This window comes from Annulohypoxylon truncatum (assembly GCF_022578515.1).
Source record: "Annulohypoxylon truncatum strain CBS 140777 unplaced genomic scaffold F4807scaffold_44, whole genome shotgun sequence".
Classification (NCBI taxonomy): Eukaryota; Fungi; Ascomycota; class Sordariomycetes; order Xylariales; family Hypoxylaceae; genus Annulohypoxylon; species Annulohypoxylon truncatum.
In genome coordinates this window covers 71,127-87,807 of record NW_025953830.1, presented here as the reverse complement: position 1 = coordinate 87,807, position 16,681 = coordinate 71,127, and the positions used below count along the sequence as shown (strand labels likewise).

Below are 16,681 nucleotides of genomic sequence, written 5' to 3'. Positions count from 1 at the left end.
ATAGCATCTTATAGCTTTACCAGCATTACCTAGCCATGTTTGTTTATCGTTCTAGACGCTTTAGTCGTATTGCATGACTATGACCTGCATTCGGAGTTGCGCTATTCAGTATCGCCTATGGTCACATTGGCAGCATCAAATGTCGATCACCGTAAATCCGTAAATACTGTGACTAACAAGGCTATTATATCCTCGCCACTATGAAAATCCGCCGACCGACAGTTCTCGGGTCGTCTCGGGTCGGAGATCATGAGCTAATCGTCGACCACAGATTCAATCGTTAACCGATTTCTCCCAACTTCACGTTTACCTTCATTCTCACCCTCATTCTCATCCTTCACTTTCAGATTAATTCGCCTTCCATTTGTAACTAATAATGTTAGCCATATCGTTCGCTCGTTTTAGATGATGTTGTATAAGTCGGGTTTTCCATAGGCCTTAATATGGTAATTTAAGATACGACGTCGATGAAACCCCCTTTTTACCTTCCTTAGTCGTCAGTCTTACATCTAACGAACGTCCAATCAGGAAGTCAGAATACTCTAAGTCTTCTCTTTTAGGCATGCGGCTCATCTCGATGCTGCTAAAGACGTCGAATTAAACTTTTAGCTGCATCGCCACGTTCCTAGTGATTCGGTTCCAGTGACGCTCCATTGGATCTTGGCTGTGTATTACTGTATCTTGTCCGGATCGGCAAGATCGAACGTAGAACGCGTGGCAAGCGGACGGGCTGTGCCGAGATCCCAAGCCTGCGAGGATAAAGAGATCTGGAACCAGTTGCTAGCATATCCCAAAAGAGAAGGCGAGCCAAGGTGAAATTCCATTCGAAAATGGGGTCGAATGAGATGCCACGCGTTATTGGGCTAGAGGAACAATCCCATTGGCACCGGATTCATTAATAACCAGGAAAAACTGCAAGTTTCCGGTGTATCCTAAGTATATAAGTATACGGGGTAAGCTCCCCTAGCTCCCCTATTCCTTGTTAGCTATTGGATCTTGAGAAGTAGTTGGTTGAGTGCCCCTGGATATCTATACTCGGTGCCAGAATCCCAGAAATTCAATTATCTACTTATCTATTGTGAGTATTCTACGTATATAGTGGGCAAACCCGCAATCATACGATTCTTGAGACCTGAGCATCCATCCTTCGAATTTGGGGAAGTCATTCTTCATGAACATCTTGAGATCAAAATCAGGCAAACGAATTACATAACTCACACTCTCCAATGTCTTTCGCGAACGTCGTTAAACGAATCGAACATTGATACTTGTTACACATCTATATCATCCAGCCAGTTTAAGGTCGCAGATCACTCCTATTTTCGCAGTGTTACTACCCTCATGTTAGCTATGAAGGTAGGCACCGAGGAATATTTCCCTGTGCTATCAGAGGTCGTCACTTGCTTAACCCGACCACGGGACGTTCTGTCATCCTGTAATCACAAAATCGGGCCATAATGCTTAGACTCCATACACGTATACATCCCGCGATGCAAGCAGCCGCTCACTTCCGAAGCCCCAACTCCGTCACAACCTTCCTACTTTCCGTGTTACGTTTCTCGTTTCCTGTTACGACAAGCATTGACCTATTACATGGCGTGTTATCTCCTATGCTGGGTAACATCTATACCTCCAATAGGCCAGGGCGCATCACCCCTATTTTCATCCAAGCACATGAACTACCTACAAGTATTATAAATACATTGCAACGTTATATTGACTAACTGCAGTACAACATGACATAGCACTTAATTTATATCCGGCGTTGTGGCCCCCAAATGTATTCCTGCTTCTGGGGTGGCTACGTGCCGAATCGGTTTTCCCAACCACCATATCCATCTCTAATATCCATCTCTATGATGAGGCATCAAGGATAGCATATACATTGACCTATAGGTATAATTTCCTATCAATGTAATACCTTCTTATCTAATGAGTCTGATAATTACTCTTAGAAAAGGAGTTTCTCATCCTATTAACAATTTCACTTAGGTCCTTGGGTATGTTCCGTTTCTGGAGACTAAATCATAAGTATTTCTACATCAGCCAGAAGCTTTGATATTTGAACCAATAAGTGATTTAGCTTTGGATTGACTGCTTGCTCTGAGAATTGATATAAGCGCTTACATACCTAATAACCTATCTGGGCACTGAAGAAGATAGCACGTTATCCACGTTGATGAACAGTTATCTATCTAAAGATGGGATTCGAACACAATCTGCTTAATCCTAAGGCAATTACTCTTAGCTAATCTGGATTCAGATAATATAGGTTTCAGGAGGCTATTGTGCCTCGGTGTAATGCACTAGACTCTACCTTCCTAGGTAATTATTGCGAGCAACTAGCAGTCAAAGGAGTATGAAATTAAAGTATATAATACTAATCAACGCATAAATCTTATCCGGATCCTATCGTGTAAATTTATAAGGTTCGTCTGGCACAGACACCTTCCAATACTTTGTGTTGTTGTGCGGCGGTTGCGGGACGGAACACTCGGAAGTCTGACATCACACGACTATCGGGTGGACACAAATCGGAGTATATTATCCGTATGAATGGCAAGACGTCCGACTTTTCTGAACTCTAATAAGGCAATGATCAAACCCTCCCTAAGCAAGGATTGAATCATATCCCGCTTCTGCACTAAACGCTTAGGTCCAAATGGCAAACGTACGTAGGTAGATATTTAAATGCAATACAAAAGAGCGGCAGACTGGTTCGTCTAAAGTAGCGGTAAAATTACCGTAATGAATTATTTACATTAATATTAAAACATTAATGGCCTTGACTTTGGCTCCGCAAGCCCAGGCCTCCCCCGTGACCGGTAAAACAATTCATACCTAGGTTAGCCACAAGAGCCCGGATCCTCGCGCATAGAATAAGAGTCTACAGTAATAATCATGTATCCCACGTGAATGTAAGTCCCTCATCCCATCTCATCGCGTCTCGATGTTCCTGCGTTCCTGACTCTCGATGTAACGTGACCGTCGCTTCGTTACTATCCACTATCCAGCATCATATACGTAGATAAGTGTCGGGTGCCCAGTCCCCGTTTAGAAGAAAGCGACGCACAGAGCAGCGAAAGCGACGAAAGCACCGGTGACGCCGGATCCCACGACGGCAGCGCCGGCAGTAGGAATGGGCGAAGAGCCGGTCGTAGTCGACGGCGTCTCGGTGGGGTAGCTAGGGGCGGTGAAGGTGGTGCTGTTGACGCCGTAGCTGGTGGAGAAAGTGGAAGAAGCGGCAGGGTAGCCGGGAGTTCCAGCGGGGTAGGTAGGAGCAGTCTGGGCGGAGGTCTCACCGACAGGGTAAGTAGCGACGGGCTTGCTAGTAGCCTCAGTGGTAGGGTACTCGGGAGTCTCGGCCGGGTAGGACGGGGCCGAAGCAGGGTAGGAAGCGGCCGGCTGGCTTGCGGGGTACGTAGGCACCTCGGGAGAAGCAGGGTAAGTGGGTACCTCGGAAGAGGCAGAGTAGGTGGGAACCTTGGAAGACGCGGGATACGTCGGTGCCGGGTTGCTGGCGCCCTCAGTTGGGTACTTGGGAGTCTCAGCAGGATAAGTGGAAGGAGTCTCGGCGGGGTAAGAGGGAGTACCAGCCGGGTAGGTGAGGGAGACAACGCTGGTGGAGTATCCGTGAGGAGCTGACGTCGGGTAGGGGACGACAACGGTAGTCTTTGATCCAACAGGGCAGTTGGTTACGGTGGGGTGGCACGAAGTGATCGTGGAAACCAGAGTAGTGTACTTGGTCAAGGTCTCGGTTTCACCACCGGGGTAAGTGGCGCCAGTCGAGGTAGGGTAACTGGGGACAGAAACGCTCTCAGACCCGGTAGGGTAGACGGGGTAAGTGGCACTCTCAGATTCCGTGGGGTAGCCAGGAACGGAGACGCTCTCACTCTTGCTTGGGTAGACTGAGGAAGTTTGCTCGTAGCTTGATGAGCCAACACTACTCGGGGTCGAGACGGGATATCCCGGTGTCACAGAGACGGTAGGATAGGTGGAAGAAGTAGCGCTGTAGGATTCCGACTCAGTCTCCGGAGGGCAGTCATCCTCCTCCGAACTGGTCGACGAAGAGCCCGGGTAGGTGCTCACAGCCGGGTATCCAGCCGAAGACGAAGGGGTGATGGCCGGGTATCCGCCGGTGGAGGAGCTGGCGGTAGGGTAAGGAGCCGAGGTCGCGCTGTAAGCCTCAGTCTCGGTGCAGTCGTCCTCCTCGTACTGCGAGGAGCTGACATAGTTGGCGCTCACGGTAGCAACCAGCAGGGAGCTGGCGCCAGCGTACTTCAACAGACGAACCATTATGACGTTTGATATTTCTTCACGACAAGCGAATGACTGAAGTTGGACCGATCAAGCGATTGCGAGGCTAACGAGTCGAGAGGAGACGAGAGCTATTGGCAGACACAATCTGGTGTGATGGGATGAAAAGAAAGATTCCAAAAGCTATGCATGCTGGAGAGCAGCTGGCCTTTTAAAATCGAGAACATTGTGGGCTCTGGGGTCAGCCATCGTACTATGCTATACTATTCCAGCTGCTTGGTACGTTTGCCCAGAGCTCCTCTCAGTGGGCCTCTATGGACCATTGCTGTTTATTTAGAACCTGCAGGGATTTGCAATGCAGCCCCGGTCGATGTCAATCTCGGTTGAGGTTAGACTTGGAGCCTTTGGGCTGCTCTAGAAGCAAAACTCCACGCGCGAGATGCAGGCACCGGCCAGGGGAGACAGGCGAAAGAAGTAATGATGTAACCCGATTTGGCAAGTCGAGCTGAGGAGGCAACGTGAACCAGATCCTCGATCTAGAATAGAGAAGGAATACCCACATTTGTGGAAATAGACGTGTTCGGACGATCTCTTATCATTCGCCAAATCCTACATACCTACATCGTATGTATGTAAGTATCCCATGTTCACTGCTCGAGTCCGTCGCGTACTATTGGTACTAGTATATTCGGCCGAACACGTAGGTCTACTTCCTCTCTGGAAACGGGAAGATACATCCATTCACTGCATCGGGTGAGGACCTACACACATCAGGTCATACAAAAGTAATCAACTGGAGAAACGTTTGCTACCGCTACTAGGAATATCCACATACATCTCTCTCCAGTTCCGAAAAGGAACGAGTTTCAAGCCATGGTAAATGTCGTGATATTAATCGTAAATTTGGTTTGTTTACCCCTGGGAAACTGCATGCCTTTTTTAGTTGATGCATGATTAGTACTGGAAATCCCGTCTTGATTCATATTTCGTATACGAACTGTACGAATTGTTGACATGCTGGGATTGGCGTGCTAAGCTTGTATATCCATAATAAGGTGACCCAAAGCCCGAGGCTCAATGCTGTTAAATGAGTCTACGCCAAATGCGTGATGAGCAACAATAGCGTTTTAGCTGTGGCGTAAATCTACCCATTCCTGTCAGTGTACTATGTTGATCCATCTGTCTATTGTAGATGGCCGCCTAAGCAGGCCACATGAAAGCCAAGACTGCGGGTACGAGCTTGCCACTTGGCAGCCCACAATAAAAAACATGCAAAGGCAAAGTTCAACCTCCGGGTCGAGTTGACAAGACCCTCGAAGCTGGCGAGTGAAAACTGATACAATATCAAAGGCAGGTATTGTGATGTACTATGACGTTGGAGAAGAAAGGGAGTAAAAAGCAAAATCATAAGGCTGTCTCAACTCTCAAATGACAAGTTGTAGATCACATAAGATATATCGATCATATAATTCCATTTGCGGTTAACAGCTTGCGATTTTTCCTTTTTCCCCATTTCCTCTTCTGCAAGCCAGACAATCCGGAGTTGGAGTTTTGTGTTGCCCGTTGGTATCATACGTAACACCCCAACGTTCTCATCTGTATGAAGAATATATTATCCAATAAATTGGTAGGGGTCGTCACTATCTCCACTTGATTGATTGCGCCTGCGCGGTGTGCGCCTTACTTAATTCATTGCTGGCCATGGTACATGGAGTGACGAAGGAAACCCAACGGTGGTTCATGTGATTATTCTTAATCAAGTTTCACGAACGACGGCACGAAGTCTCGTGATGTCGCTGTGAGTTGCCTTGCAACACCCACCAACCACGATAGACTTCCAGCAATGCTGATTTCGAGCGAGATTAACCACCTCAGCAAGTTGGTTTTCCCACGGTGCCTGGGTCTAGATGCATATTCAGCGTCCTTACTTAAGACCACATAACCGCATCTCTAATTGTACTTACCATGAGATCTTGGTGACCAGCCGGTGCTTGCCATGTCTTCGTCACCGTATCATATACCTCGCCATTGGTTCCATCAGGGTAGAGAACTAACGTAGGATGGCCCGTAAGTCGACCAGAACTGGCGAACTTAGAAACAGAGCGTCCATACATCTCAACCAAGCGAGGAAGCTTTGCTACTTTAGTGCAATTGATGCCAATTCCCCAAGGGAGAACGTCCGAATATTCTGGACTCAGAAGAGCATGGACCACTTGATCAATATCACTGCCGTCAGGAAGAGTATAGGCATCGCCAGGAAAGACACAGGATATCCAAAATGGTATCTCCCCACGAAGAAGAGAAGACGAGCTCGATTTAGAAGACGGGGAGCGGGTGAAAAGTTCTCGAATGGCCTTTATCTCGTCCAGTCTTGGGACGGTCTCAAAAGCAACGAGGGAGATGCGAGATCCTAGATGATCGATCTGCTCAAACAGGGCAAGGCGGTCTTGGTGCCAATTGAACAGTTGTTCTAACGAATTGTGTTCTGCATCATACTTCCCGCTGTACTCTTGACTAGGAATCATGCAGGCACCATATGGCCCGAGGCTTAAAGCCACCTGGGCCTCGGGGGCCTTAGCTTCTTCAGCAATCGAAACAGCGAGATTGAGGAAAGCCGAGATATCTCGGCGGCCGATGCCTTGCGGATGATTTGGGGTCTTGGTTCTTGCGAAGGCCTCTGCTGAAACTTGGTACGTTGCTGTGAGCAAGATGTCGACGGGGACTCTGCCAAAATCCGCCTGGCACGCACGCAGAGTCCTCGGGTCATCGATAAGGAGATGAGAGGACCATAGCGGGGTATTTTCGTCAAATTTGACGCCATATTTATCCTCGAGAGATGTGCCCAACCCTCCATCTAGGAATAAGACGGGGGCAAGATTCGCCTCATCCATTTGAACAGAATACGTTGATGCCTCGATAGTACAAGACTGGACATATACTTCAAAACATGGGTATATTAGCAGATTTAAATATTTCAGTGTTGGACGTGTGTGGCGCAAACGGCGAGGTGAGATAAATCAGATTCCCCATCCAACAATCTTAGCAGAGATGTAATGGGCTAATGCGCGGAGACGCTTTTAGTACCATGAATTCTATAATGCTGGTATTGAATCTGTTGGTAACGTATCCCGTATGAGTTACTTAAAAACCACAGGTAAACCCATGGGTAAGGTGAAAAAGTGAAAAGGTGACAGTTTCCAGTGCAGCCAGGCGCAGCCTTACAATAGTGGAGAGATAACAAGAGATCGGAAAGTCGGCAAGGTCGATCAACATGCTTGATTCCCTGCATTTGCAGCAAGTCAATTAGGATCCCCGCCAAGCTTCATCCGGGATCTTTGGAAGCTTGAATTGAATTTTCGGAATGGATAAGTTAATTCTTCCGACACTAAGCGCGCGTTACTGCTTGAATCCTTTGTTCTGATTTGTCAAGTCGCTCCGCTAAGCCTTAAAGAGTCGTAAATTGTGACGTAGCATCCTAGCAGCTTCAGCCACATTTGATATCCAGCTAGATCATAATTCGGGAAAGCGGCATGGATGATAGCAATTTGGTAGGTACCAAGGTAGGCAGAAGAAAGAGCTCCTGTCGCGCGACGAATTCAATTTCTTTTTTTCTTCCCGCTTACACCTTATTCTTCTCTATAATCGTCAAACGGTTGGGCAAACATTGGTGTTCGTGAAACCCTCCTATTTCAATTGCCTTTCTAATTGACACTATACTAAGACAGTTTTATTTTGTTTACTAATTCCTCGAGTCCTATCCATCCCTGGGGTGGAACTGATCAACCCACCAAAGCTGGGCATCTCCAACACCCTGACTGCCCAAGAACGCGCGCAAACCACCGTCTTGGCGCCCACCGTGTCGTCTCTTCCGGAAGTCCGAATCGCAACCAGGATATTAATAGCTACAACGCGCACAAGACGATCGCGCCCGCTTCGCTTGGTATTTCAGGTGTAGCAAGGTGGCGACCGGACCGACAAGAATTGCCACACTTGACATCATCTAAATTAGTCTCACACACTATGTCTACTGCCAATGATGGAGAGGTCGATCCGGCGCTCCGTAGCCAAGACCGTCCGTCGCAACCAGGGCCCGCTGGCGATGTAAATAACGAGAAACCCAACCAGCCGACCCCTGACAACCATCAGAACGAAGAACATTCGCGCCCCAACGACACCAATGAGAAGCAAGGTAGTCCGATTCCTCGTCGCAGCACCTTGAAGGAGAAATTCAAGGAGCAGAAGAAAAAGATTAAGGCCGTAGCAAAGCCTCCTGGGGGGTTCGACCCAACACCCATCCCTGACGCCCCTCCGGGATTCACGGTGAAATTTATATTTCATAGAGCAGAAAATTTACCTGTTGCCGACATAAGTACGGGCACATCAGATCCGTACCTGGCTGCTACTCTAACGACTTCGCTACCGAAACGACATAAAGAAGACCCAGACCTTGTTTACCGCACCCGCACGATTAGGAAATCTCTGGAACCTCAATGGGAACAAGAGTGGATTGTCGCCAATGTCCCAGCATCTGGGTTTAAGCTCAAATGTCGTTTATATGACGAAGACTGGCCGGACCACGACGACAGGCTCGGGCATGTGTCCATCCAGGTCTACCATGTCGGCGAAGACTGGGCGGGCTTTTCAGCCCCTGATAACGAATTCGAAGTGAAGAAGCGTAGCGGTAGCAAACGTGCATATATTCTCAAGGCCTGTGAAACTGCCTTTATCAAGGATAAGTCTATGACGCCGAGGCTGTTTGTGAGCATTGTTGTCCTAGGTAAATCGGACCCGCCATATGGCCACATGTACACCGTTGGACCAACCTACTTCTTCAAGCACTTCTCGCCCATGATTGGTCGGATGATAGGCGCGAAGGTCAACGTAGATGATGGTGACGACTCGAACACCCATGGCGCGGATGGGGCTGCGTCTGCACCCCATAGCAACGGCAAACAGCAAGAGAAGAAGGCCCAAAAGTACGATTTCCAGGCCAACGAATTTCAATTAGCTGGGCCGGTACCAACGAAAATGTACCATAGATATGTCGAATTCCGGCCCATTATTGGTCTCCTATTCCGAGGCCGCGGGCTGCGGGGCAAGGTTCTAAACAAAGCCCTCCATCATCAACACAGGCGGATATACAACTTTGATAGGCATACCCTTTGGGGTAAATTCGACGCATGTACCGAAGACGCTTCTCACCAATTCTTGAAGATGGCACATTATGGAGAAGGGGGGCATATATTCACCTACATCATCACCCTAGACGGAATGATGAGATGGACAGCCACCGGAAAAGAGATCGGATTGGATTTGCTCTCGAAACATACGCTTCATTCTGATGCTGCGGCTTATATTGCTTGCTCTGGAGAATTTTTCATTAGGAGGGTGAACAGAGCGGAATCGAGCGAGGATGCCGAACTTGAAGAGCATCCCCAAAAACCGCCGGTGGGTAAGCCGGAGGATTATCAACTAATAATTGATAACGATAGCGGTACTTATCGACCCGACAAATCAGTGCTGCCCGATTTGCACAGTTTGTTGGAGCGTAATTTGCCAGGTATAGATATTGTGACACTTGCCTGCGACGACCCAGAGGACCAAAGACTCAAGAAAGAGCAAGCCAAGCTCAAGAAGGAAGGCCGTGTTATCATGGTGATGAACCGCAGCCCGAGCCAGACTTCATTTAGTTCCTCCGACATTAGCGACCTCGACGAGATGGAGCGGGCTGGGGAGGCGGGTCGCAAGGGTAAAATGGAAAGAGCATATGCTCTTCTCGAAGATCCGAAACGAATAAGACACCCGGCAGGAGAGGTAATAAGCGGGCCGAGTGGAAGTGCAGAGGCCTCTCACGCCACTTAATAGGTCCATCGCTAGGTGTCGAACTGTTCTTACATAAAAGCTTGTTTTGCTGGATTCCCTTGTGTGGGTTTTGCAGTAGGTGGTTTGGCTTTTTGGATGCGACGAGCGGCCGAGCTGTGTTTGGTCATGAACAAATCTCACTGGAGCCTCTTTTATGATAATCTTCGTTGATTCCCCAATTGTTTTTGCTTTCATCAGATGGAACGCGTCCCAAGACGCGGTGGATATCGCCTTACTATACCTTGACGACTTTCTCTTTGTAATGATATTAAAATAACCCAATCGCAAGTCATAGCGAATTTCATGAGTCAACCTATATGTATTTCTTGCCTCCTGATGCTGTGGTACCCTTATCTAAATAGTTATTTAACACCATGTAAAAAACTATATTATTTTAATCAAATGTTGAAAAGATAGATGGTTGGGTCGTTGGTAAGACACGTGAGCGCGGGTGTGATAACTTCAAGGGGCATATGCCATTCGAAGATTTATATTCATGTTACACAGTGAAATGTAGGTACCTAGACTCAGAAAGCAGAACTTGATACCATTCAAGGTAACGAGAAGGTAATGTGATAGTAAATGATTATTATTATAGATCCCAGTATGTTCAGGAACCGCTATCTTCACTATAACGATATCATCTTCCACTTTTCTACCCCCTCGTAAGTGAAACTTGCGCCGACATAACTCTATGCGTCTTTCTTCTAAATTCCGATCCCCTAAGTACCTAGATAGCATCTAGGATAGGTAGATACGCCTCGCACTTCAACAATCCCCGATTAACCAGTCAGATTCGTAATAACAAAGTCAGGAGTCCCAGTATAAAACGTCTCAACAGTAGACCCGAAGTTCTCGAGCGGGAAGTCGGTGGCGGGCCACTCGTGGTAACCAGCAACCCTCTTCGGCGCGTCGTACGCGTACGTGACGACGATGCGGTAGCTGCCCTGCGTCCCCGGCTGTGCCGGGTCCTGCATGAACTCCCACTCTACGGCGGCATCATCGCAGGGCCGCAGGGATACGGACGGCAGCTCGGAGGCGGAGGACTGGTCCGAGTACGCGCACGTTGTGTTTAGAGTGGTGCCGGGAGCGGTGATAGTGAAGCTTATGAAGGCCCCGGTCCCATGCGGCAGCGTGTTCGCGCTGAAGCTGCTGATGTCGAATTCGGTGGGGGCTGGAGTCTGGCGCTCGGTTACCGGGACGGCGCTAGCTCCTAGGAAGAGGAGGGAAAGGGCTGCGAAGGTCTTCATTTTGGTGGGCGAGATGGTGTTTGAGGGGTTACTCTGGTGAGAAGTTGGTTGTTTGAATTGGGTGATGATGGGAGATTCTTGTTTTATGGGATGGCGATGATGATCTGATAATTCCATGGAAGGAACGATGGGATACGCTCTTATATATACATTTCGAATATTATATCTATTACCTCGTGGCGGTGCTTGCCTCTCCTAAAAGCAGCCTCCTTGTCGTATTCACTGAACTTACGGTGCTTACTTCCAGCTTGTTACCTGGGTGTTGCTTGCCAAGTAGTGAGACGGTGGTATGAAGTCATGCCACACGAACTCGTGCATCGCAGTTCCCTATTCTGTATTTCCATCTTTATTTTGGGGATTGCCAAGGAAAGTTTACCCAGCTAAGCTTCGTGTTCCGTTGCACCTCCCATCATGTCGGGACCGGTGTATCCATCATTTTGTCCATCACTTCTACGTAGTTTTTCGTGAGTGGCAGGAAACCTCACGATGGAGGCAGCCGCATATTAGTTCAGTCCCCTCACTTCCTTCAGCTCATAACTGCAGGTAGATCTATCATAATTCAATCAAAAAACCCAACCTCTCCGATTATTTCAGCTGCAGTTTAATCAACGAGGTTATTGGTTCAATATGGAATTGATGATATCAATTAACGTTCTCGGCCGTTCGATTCGAAATGAAATTTTTACGTAAAGGATGATATAGCGGCTGGACCCACGTATTTGTTGGCAAGTTCGAAGTTCAAAAATCCTGAGAGAGGAAGCCATGCGCGGATGTAGGCTAAACCGCCTCGAACAGTTAGCGAGCCGGCGAATTACAGAGGCTCGTCTCATAGGGCTGCAGCACGTGGCACTGACCAACCGAAGCTACAGCGCCAATGAAACCCCTTAAAGTCACCATAAGACTGCTAAACATGCTAAAAATAAGGACATTTTAGCACCTGTCAGCTCGTGTTGACAGCCCTGGAAGCTTCTCTAGTCTGCTCCAGCTGAATTACGATCGCGATTCTTTCAAAAGGCTATTACTAACATCCTCTAGGACTGCTTACAATATCCATCTATTTTCGATTACGAGAGGGAAGTCACAAGTCCTCGTTGATATAATTGAATGAGCGCGGTGTCGTTTGCCTCTTGGCCTTCTTGGATGAAAAGCTTGTTTTCTCCATCTGGCCGGACATCGAGATCTTTCGTTTGTCGAGTGTGGGCTTTTAAAGGCCCCTGAGACGCACCTCGATCTATCTCTTCTCTCGCAGTTCTTGCCGCCGTGCTTCCTGGTTTGATGCTACATGTTTTTTCCCCATCAATACAAATACTGACTATACCTATTCCTCATGCTCTCCGACAATGGATCAAGCCGTTCACGCTCGGACTCAATTAAGGGATAGGTAGTAGCTCAGGCGACTTGAAGTGTTTTCGCCGGTGGCGCTGCTAGCGTAGAGAAGCATCGGGGCAAACATTGGGATTCGCCTCCACGCTTCTATATTCCCGTCGTTGAGTTAAACTGCCAGATTTACATCTTGCCACGACAAAGGGACTTTTCAATTGAAAGGAAACCCTTTCGCTCTCACTTATCGAGACTCGCGATAAATATGACTTCGCAGAAAGTCACCATACCGGCTAATGATCAGCACGATTCTCCTTGAAATTTCAGTGGGAGCCGATAGCTGACAAGCCAGAGCTAGAATCGGGCCTTTATTTTTCTCCCGGAAAGACCATGCAAAGTCCCGTCTTAGTCGCATTTTTGATTGCCGGCCTAGATCTTACGCTTCTTTATTCGGCCATCCCTGGCTTGGTAGAGACTGAAATGTTGCGAATGGTTTCCCAGGTGACGGCGGACGGTTTGAATCCGCCCCGATGGCCATGGTTGGAGCGAATCTAGGATACCAATGCCTTTGTCCTCCCCCGCACGTTTCCGCAGTTTGATGTGGCACGGATTACGGCACCTTCGTCTCATTTCCTCATTGGTGATTACTACCTATTCGGAGATATTGACGGGATCTTACAATGCCACTATGTTATCGTGGCTGCCATGGATGTAAGCTTTCGTGGAATGCTATTCGACAAAACGGATGCTTAGAGCCTGTAACACAAAGGTTCGGTCCCATATCTCGGTCCCATGGGAGCTCAGCAGCGGTGAGTGGACTGGCTAGCCAAGGTGTGTCTTTGACAGTGGTCACGATGGCGAACCTCTTCCCCGCGTTTGGAATTACCCCCGTCGGATAGCTTACCACAATCCTTTGTTCCCCAGAGCTAGCATATGCAAGGGTACTCTTCCCCATACTCCCATTTGAGTCAGTCGAAGGTTTCCCCAAATCTAAATCCTCCTTTAATAATCCCATATCCACATCTTGTGCTTGTGCTTGTGCTGCGCTTCTGTCAAACCTATAAGCGCGAAGGAGCTTGACTATTCACAATGGCGACCGAAAATATGCCTAGCGACGTGGAGAAGAATGCCGGTCCTATGGCCGAGGAGCTGGAGAGGAACAGTCTCAAAGATGTAGGTTTCCCAGAGGATGGGTTTTGACAATAATCATATATAGCTTCTGACCATTATCAGCCGGCAGTCAATACGGTTCATGCTACTTCAGCGCAAGAGCGCAAGCTGGTATGGAGGCAAGATAAACGTATCGTGCCGTTGTCCGCCGCCATCTACTTCCTTTGCTATTTGGATCGTTCCAACATCGGCAATGCCAGGATCCTCAACTCCTCAACCCACAATGACATGCAGACCGAGACCGGAGCCACGGCCTACCAATTTAACATCGCATTGATGATCTTTTTAGTTGGATATTTCTGTTTCGAGGTTCCTTCGAACATCCTATTGAAAAAGCTTCGCCCTTCGAGATGGCTTGCCTTTCTCATGGTCGCTTGGGGCGCGATCACGATCGGCTTAGGCGGTGTTAAGAATTATTCCCAGATGACGGGAGTCCGTTTCCTGCTAGGAGCAGTCGAAGCTGGTCTGTTTCCGGGATTGATCTATTACCTGACGTTTTGGGTGAGTGAGAAAAGATAGCATTTTCCCCCTTCCCCGCACCCCCATATCGCGTAAGCGATGATGAGGCTCAAGATGGGTCTCTAAAATGCCGGTTTTAAGTTGTAGCCCCAGTCTCCAATTACCGGTTTTTGGGTTGCGCTCCAGGTTGTGTTCCCTACCTAGTTTGGCGGGTCCAAGACGCTAGAATCTCTGGAGGATTCTAGTCTGGAGATTACTAGTCTCGTAGGTATTCTAACAATATTCTCCACATTTAGTACAAGAGCGACGAAAGAAGTGTACGAGTAGCCTTCATTCTCGCGAGCGCTACCCTCGCCGGCGCCTTTGGCGGTGCCATTGCATACGGAATCGGTCATATGAATCGGACACAAAACCTTTCCGCTTGGAGATGGTTGTTCATGCTTGAAGGTATTCCTTCATGTCTGTCCGGCATTCTTGTATGGTTCTTCCTACCAGACTGGCCCGAGAGAGCTAAATGGCTCTCGGAGTCCGAGAAAGACTTAGCTGCGCAGCGACTGTATCTCGAAGGCGCCAAGGGCTCAGCTTCATCTATGACCTGGGATGATGTTAAATCTACGCTTACGGATTGGCGATTGTACGGACACTATGCTATTTATTTTGCAGTCTCGTTGCCTTTCAGTTCGCTGTCACTATTCTCCCCATCGATCGTCGCCGGTTTAGGGTTTCATGATCTAGAGGCGCAATTACTTACGGTGCCTCCTTGGGCTGCCGCTTACAGTAAGTTTAGCATAATCTGTGAAATCTTGAAGTTGCAAAAGCAATGCTAATAAAAGTCACTATCTAGTCTTCCAAATTCTTATGTCATGGTCCGCCGATCATTTCAATGCTCGCGGCTATCACTGTGCCGCTGCAGCAGTGATTGGAGCAGCAGGTTTCCTAGCATCTGCCGTGTTACCAGCTGACGACTATCTCGGCCGCTATGGTTGCTTAATCGTCGGAACTGCCGGGGCCTTTGGATGCATTCCCCCCATGCTAGGTTGGCTCACGTCGAACATGTGGAGCACGGCGTCTATTGGGCTGGCGGTTGCTATCAACGTCAGTATCGGCGCCGGCCTTGGACAAATGCCGGGTGTTTGGATCTACAAGGCCGACGAGGCGGAGAAAGGCTACCCAACTGGTCATGGTGTAAACTGCGCCATGCTCTTCTTCGTAGCTCTTGGTGCCCTTGGACTACGATACTACTACGGACGAAAGAACCGGACCTTGTTGAACGCAGCTTCTGAAGGAATAACTCCTAGGCTGTACAAGTTGTGAGGATTTCTCACAATTGCTAGTTCCTTTCTAGCATAAAAGCTTCAAGATACTTAGCTAGTCTGTCGGTTGATGAATATCGGTACAATAACGGTTCATATTTCTTGTTTCGATCTGTAGCTACAGGTATCTACCTCTACCTACCTAGGTAATCCTCATGTCGACCTCTTATCGAGAAGATTTGAGGGGCATACGTAATCAAAAAAGCCTCCTCGGGCAAGACACGTCTACTGCATAAAGCCACATTAAAGAACTAGTGACAATAGTCACCGCCCTCTCTAAATACCTATCTACGTAGATTGTGATGAAATAGCTAGCCACAGTACGCTCAACTAAGCTTTTCTGACACCGGGATTCCCCAGAAGCCGAGATGTGTCTCTTTCCAAGCTAGACACTTACGACAGCTTTCCAGGGACCTGCATTCGGAATCACCCGCTCCAGTGGTCGGACTTAAAGCCAACGACCTACCGCTAGATAGTAGTGTCCATTCTTGTCCCGGTAGGAATGTATTTCCATTGTTTCCCGCGGGTAGGAAACCCCGCACCTTGAATGAGATTCCAGGGTCGTATCCGCCGTCATATGCACATTGATCTCTATTGTTGGGGGCTAGTTTTCTTGGTGCTTTCTCGTGTTAGCAAACTGGGCTGGGCCGTTCTGCCAGATACCGTCCGGTCCCGTGCCCGTCTAGCGTCTGCTCGAGTAAAATTCCTGTGTGCATGGTAGATCGCTACTTGCAGCCACGAGCACCGGCGCTGTGTTTCACAGGGATGACACAATGAGGTTCACTTAACCCCAACCTCCCCACGGTTCCGACATGTCAATCCAGATCAACCAAGGCTTGGTCATGCGTGGCCGGTCCCTCGGGATCGCTTAAGTATCTAGTATTTAGGTAGTATGTAGGTACCTATATATGCAGTGTACGTACAGACGTGCGTGGTCGCAAAACCTACCGTAGTATATATAGTAAGCCCAATTTCAGCCTGTAGTCGAAACCAGGCCACTTTCTTCCCCGAAAGAGCAGCTCGAATCGCATACCGGTGTGGAGGCATCAC

The 16,681-nt window shown here is 48.3% G+C and overlaps 4 protein-coding genes across 4 annotated transcripts; 2 read left to right on the top strand and 2 right to left on the bottom strand.

Annotated features, from left to right (window-relative positions):
• Nucleotides 1-6,032: 6,032 nt before the first annotated feature.
• Nucleotides 6,033-7,595, bottom strand: F4807DRAFT_443506 (Homocysteine S-methyltransferase). Its single transcript, XM_047999560.1, has one exon. The coding sequence runs from the start codon at nt 7,146-7,148 to the stop codon at nt 6,186-6,188; it is 963 nt and encodes a 320-aa protein (XP_047849821.1). The 5' UTR covers nt 7,149-7,595; the 3' UTR covers nt 6,033-6,185.
• A 287-nt stretch (nt 7,596-7,882) lies between these two features.
• On the top strand, nt 7,883-10,535 carry F4807DRAFT_443505 (uncharacterized protein). The gene has a single exon (XM_047999559.1). The coding sequence runs from the start codon at nt 8,278-8,280 to the stop codon at nt 10,117-10,119; it is 1,842 nt and encodes a 613-aa protein (XP_047849820.1). The 5' UTR covers nt 7,883-8,277; the 3' UTR covers nt 10,120-10,535.
• Nucleotides 10,536-10,639: 104 nt separating this feature from the next.
• On the bottom strand, nt 10,640-12,198 carry F4807DRAFT_443504 (uncharacterized protein). The gene is made up of 2 exons (XM_047999558.1): nt 12,165-12,198; nt 10,640-12,094 (listed from the first exon to the last, which is right to left on the bottom strand). The coding sequence occupies exon 2, from the start codon at nt 11,484-11,486 to the stop codon at nt 10,902-10,904; it is 585 nt and encodes a 194-aa protein (XP_047849819.1). The 5' UTR covers nt 11,487-12,094; nt 12,165-12,198; the 3' UTR covers nt 10,640-10,901.
• Nucleotides 12,199-13,683: 1,485 nt separating this feature from the next.
• Nucleotides 13,684-15,905, top strand: F4807DRAFT_287239 (MFS general substrate transporter). Its single transcript, XM_047994760.1, has 4 exons — nt 13,684-13,862; nt 13,923-14,360; nt 14,615-15,095; nt 15,163-15,905. Exons 1-4 carry the CDS (start codon nt 13,779-13,781, stop codon nt 15,630-15,632), a joined length of 1,473 nt encoding a protein of 490 aa, XP_047849818.1. The 5' UTR covers nt 13,684-13,778; the 3' UTR covers nt 15,633-15,905.
• The last annotated feature ends 776 nt before the right edge of the window (nt 15,906-16,681 follow it).